Genomic DNA, 5,000 nt, shown 5'->3' on the forward strand with positions numbered 1-5,000 from the left:
TGTGTGTGTGTGTGTGTGTGTGTGTGTGTGTGTGTCTTCCTGCAGTTCCTCGACTGCGTGCACCAGGTGTGTGTGTGTGTGTGTGTGTGTGTCTTCCTGCAGTTCCTCGACTGCGTGCACCAGGTGTGTGTGTGTGTGTGTGTGTGTGTGTGTGTCTTCCTGCAGTTCCTCGACTGCGTGCGCCAGGTGTGTGTGTGTGTGTGTGTGTGTGTGTGTGTGTGTGTGTGTCTTCCTGCAGTTCCTCGACTGCGTGCACCAGGTGTGTGTGTGTGTGTGTGTCTTCCTACAGTTCCTCGACTGCGTGCACCAGGTGTGTGTGTGTGTGTGTGTGTGTGTGTGTGTGTGTGTGTGTGTGTGTGTGTGTGTGTGTGTGTGTCTTCCTGCAGTTCCTCGACTGCGTGCACCAGGTGTGTGTGTGTGTGTGTGTCTTCCTACAGTTCCTCGACTGCGTGCACCAGGTGTGTGTGTGTGTGTGTGTGTGTGTGTGTGTGTGTGTGTCTTCCTGCAGTTCCTCGACTGCGTACACCAGGTGTGTGTGTGTGTGTGTCCCTGCAGTTCCTCGACTGCGTGCACCAGGTGTGTGTGTGTGTGTGTGTGTCTTCCTGCAGTTCCTCGACTGCGTACACCAGGTGTGTGTGTGTGTGTCTTCCTGCAGTTCCTCGACTGCGTGCACCAGGTGTGTGTGTGTGTGTGTGTGCGTGTGTGTGTGTGTGTCTTCCTGCAGTTCCTCGACTGCGTGCACCAGGTGTGTGTGTGTGTGTGTGTGTGCGTGTGTGTGTGTGTGTGTCTTCCTGCAGTTCCTCGACTGCGTGCACCAGGTGTGTGTGTCAGGGTTCCTACGCAGTATGGAAAACCTGGAAAAGTATGGAATTTGATTTTAGTTATTTCCAGGTCTGGATAAGTATGGAAAAAAGAAACAAGGGTATGGAGAAATATTTGTGTTTCCAGACTATTGCATTTGCAGTACTAATCACTTCACTCAGGTCATAATGAACCATTCCTACTGTTGTGTATCTTAACTGTCAGTCCACATCATCAAGATACAACTATGGTACAACTAAGATAGGCCAACTAAAAATGAACCAGCTAAATGGACGAATATTAAGTGTCATTTTTTAGTTCACTTCAGTTGTCCATACCTTTGTTTTCACTGAGTTATCCCAAACCAAAAGTGGCCGCAATGTCGAGAATATGGTCAGAAAAATCTACCGAGAAGTTTGGAAATTTGAGTATGGAAAAAGTATGGAATTTTGAAATGGAAAATGTGTAGGAACCCTGGTGTGTGTGTGTGCATTTGTGTCTTCCTGCAGTTCCTCAACTGCATGCACCAGGTGTGTGTGTGTGTGTGTGTGTGTGTGTGTGTGCGCGCATTTGTGTCTTGGGAGTTGGTTGGGTACTGAACTCGGTACTTTTAATGGTACCGACCAAGTTGAGCTCTCTGTGTCCGCCTTCATCTGTGGGAGGAAGTGCATCATCATGTGTTTCCTACAGCACTGTGCTTTAGTAAGGGTCATATTACAGTCTTGTGGTCTGTGGCGTAAATGACCCTGCGTTTGAGGAACATCTGGTGAGAATAAGCATTCTGTTAAGAAGTGCATTTGCATATGTAGTATATGTGCAGTACAGACAGTAAGTAGGCCTACCGTAATCTCCATATGTAGTATGTAGTATGTGCAGTACAGACAGTAAGTAGGCCTACCGTAATCTCCATATGTAGTATGTAGTATGTGCAGTACAGACAGTACCGTAATCTCCATATGTAGTATGTAGTATGTGCAGTACAGACAGTAAGTAGGCCTACCGTAATCTCCATACTACTAGCCCTACTAGCCCTATAGCAGTTTATACATTGATTTTGCAAAATGACTGCAGCTATGAGGTTAATACACAGGAGCAGTTAATATGGTATTAGTATGGTTTTGTTTTTTCAACTTGCATAAACTTGCTAATACTCAGGACATTACTGTATTGCAGAATATACAGTTTTGTTGGACTACACTTGCTAGCTCCACCCATTTCTTAAGTGACCCGTCACCAGCCGCCCGCTACTGTTACAGATTCAGACAGAGCAAATGAAGAACCTTTAGGTACCACTGGGAACCAGCACCAGTACCGATATCAGTACCCATATGAAAGGTTCCCAACCCTTGGCCTGACTATTAATGTGTGGATGTGGATGTGGATGTGCAAGTGTTTTAGTCTTGTGATGTCCAAACAGTCGCGCGCGTCTCTGTAGGGAGGTCATCTCCAGCACTGCCCGAGGCCTCTCAGTGCTTCTGTTTAGGACGGCACTTCCTGTTTTGCCAGACTATGCGCTCACGTTGACGTTTGTGCTTTATCACATGCAGGATGTGTGTGTGTGTGTGTGTGTGTGTGTGTGTGTGTGTGTGTGTGTGTGTGTGTGTGTGTGTTTGTGTCTGTGTGTGTGTGTGTGTGTGTGTGTGTGTGTGTGTGTGTTTTTAGAGTTTTTTATGGATTTATGACAGCAAGACAATGGCGCTATTTTTAAGCACCAGAACTTTCACAAGAAGTCCACATTTCCTGGGTTTAGAATACACTCATACACACACACACACACACACACACACACACACACATTCACACACATTCACACTTTAATCAAGCATGTTAGGAATCTGTGGCCTCACCCAAACAAAGAACCCCACAACAGGAAGGGGATGAGATGTGTTGCACTAAAATGTGTCCCCCCTACCCCTTGATCCTCCACAGATCCACCTTCAGTTCCCCATGGAGTTTGAGTTCAGCCAGTACTACCTGAAGTTCCTGGCCTACCACTACGTGTCCAGCCGCTTCCGCACTTTTCTGCTCGACTCCGACTACGAGCGCATTGAGCTGGGTCAGTGCTCCCACCCAACCCAATCGTGTGTGTGTGTGTGTGTGTGTGTGTGTGTGTGTGTGTGTGTGTGTGTGTGTGTACTGCTGGTTGATTTAAAAAATAATGTTCATCAGTATTGGCACCTTTCTTGTGCCAACCCATAAACCCTTAAATCTCTCTCTCTCTCTCTCTCTCTCTCTCTCTCTCCCTCTCCCCCCCCCTCTCTCTCTCTCTCTCTCCCCCTCCCTCCCTCTCTCTCTCTCTCTCCCCCCCCCCCTACAGGAGTGTTATATGAGGAGAAAGGGGAACGCAGGAATCCTCAGGTGTGTAAGTCGGCATGGGACTACATTGACCGGCTGAACAAGAAGACGCCCGTCTTCTACAACTACATGTTTGCCCCAGAGGACGAGGAGGTGAGTCCCCTACGCCACCAATACCTCACCGGGGCCTGTAGGGGTCACTGTAGGGGTCACTAAGGGTCACTGTAGGGGTCACTGTCATTGTAGGGGTCACTGTAGAGGTCACTGAAGGGGTCACTGAAGGGGTCACTGTAGGGGTCACTGTCACTGTAGGGGTCACTGTAGAGGTCACTGTAGGGGTCACTGTAGAGGTCACTGTAGGGGTCACTGTCACTGTAGGGGTCACTGTAGAGGTCACTGTAGAAGTCACTGTAGGGGTCACTGTCACTGTAGGGGTCACTGTAGAGGTCACTGTAGGGGTCACTAAGGGTCACTGTAGGGGTCACTAAGGGTCACTGTAGGGATCACTAAGGGTCACTGTAGGGGTCACTGTCATTGTAGGGGTCACTGTAGAGGTCACTGTAGGGGTCACTGTCACTGTAGGGGTCACTGTCACTGTAGAGGTCACTGAAGGGGTCACTGTAGGGGTCACTGTCACTGTAGGGGTCACTGTAGGGGTCACTGTAGGGGTCACTGTAGGAGTCACTGTAGAGGTCACTGTAGAGGTCACTGTAGAAGTCACTGTAGGGGTCACTGTCACTGTAGGGGTCACTGTAGGGGTCACTGTATGGCTGGTCACCATTTCAGATAGTCCCACAGACTGGTAACTTAAGCCACATTCAGACAGGAAGAGACTAGAAGCGATGCAGTGGCGGGAGACCATGGAATGACCATGGAATTCAGAGACCATTAGCAGCCATTAGATTACGCAATCAGCCCCTGGAGGCCGTAGATTCCAGGAAATCTAGAACAGCTAAGGGCCGTTGCTTGGCGACACGAAGCAGACTGATGAGCGGTCAGTGATAAGCGGTCAGTGATAAGGGAATGGCTGACAGCCAGTTTGCAGCTGTTTGACTGTCCAGTGATACTGTTCCAAAGTCAGAGGAACCTGGTTTCCAGGACCATCTTTCCTGGCAGTGTAAGGAGTTGGAGTTCCCCTTAGAACTGTACTGGTATCAGTGTAAGGAGTTGGAGTTCCCCTTAGAACTGTACTGGTATCAGTGTAAGGAGTTGGAGTTCCCCTTAGAACTGTACTGGTATCTGGGCTGTGACGCAGCTCCGAACTGAAGGATTCCTACAGGTCTGTGGGTGAGCACGTGTCATAGGCAGTAGGCAGCAGGTGATTGGCTGTGGGAGAGCAAGTGTCATAGGCAGTAGGTAGCAGGTGATTGGCTGTGGGAGAGCACGTGTCATAAGCAGTAGGCAGCAGGTGATTGGCTGTGCCAAGTGGGAGCTTAGAATAGGAATTCCTTGAGGACTTGTGAAATATGTGCAGCTTAGTCCAGGACATTCTGACCTTAATCAGAGTCCAGTCTGTTGTGTTGCAATGCAGCAGTGACATCACTGAGGCCATTTGAGCGTTCTAAATGAATGACCGTTAATTAGCTTTAAGAGTGGCATGCATGAGTGCATTAAAACACATATCCACTCAGCTGTTTATTATCTGGGAAATGACCGTGTGTGTGTGTGTGTGTGTGTGTGTGTGTGTGTGTGTGTGTGTGTGTGTGTGTGTGTACACATGTGTGTGTGTGTGTGTGCGTGCGTGTGTGTGTGTGTACACGTGTGTGTGTGTGCGTGCGTGCGTGTGCGTGTGTGTGTGTACGCACACGTGTGTGTGTGCAGGTGCTGAAGCCCTACAGCTTCATCTCCAACCTGAAGGTGTGGGACTTCTACACGGAGGAGAGGCTGGCCGAGGGTCCGGCGTA

The 5,000-nt window shown here is 49.1% G+C and overlaps 1 protein-coding gene across 6 annotated transcripts in view; it reads left to right on the top strand.

Moving 5' to 3' along the window:
* Positions 1 to 5,000, top strand: part of sbf1 (SET binding factor 1) — an 88,387-nt gene that overhangs the window by 73,487 nt on the left and 9,900 nt on the right. For all 6 annotated transcript variants that reach the window (XM_076302782.1, XM_076302783.1, XM_076302786.1 and 3 more), the window contains 3 exons: positions 2,731 to 2,857; positions 3,119 to 3,249; positions 4,918 to 5,000. The exon at positions 4,918 to 5,000 is cut by the window's right edge and continues 175 nt beyond it. In XM_076302782.1, the coding sequence (XP_076158897.1) occupies positions 2,731 to 2,857; positions 3,119 to 3,249; positions 4,918 to 5,000 (341 nt within the window). The remainder of the gene's footprint in view (positions 1 to 2,730; positions 2,858 to 3,118; positions 3,250 to 4,917) is intronic.

The sequence above is a fragment of the Alosa pseudoharengus genome, unplaced genomic scaffold (genome assembly GCF_046254945.1).
Source record: "Alosa pseudoharengus isolate Yale_2024_CS ecotype anadromous, Long Island Sound unplaced genomic scaffold, YU_APseudo_1.1 YU_APseudo_1.1_scf_24, whole genome shotgun sequence".
Taxonomy (NCBI): domain Eukaryota; kingdom Metazoa; phylum Chordata; class Actinopteri; order Clupeiformes; family Clupeidae; genus Alosa; species Alosa pseudoharengus.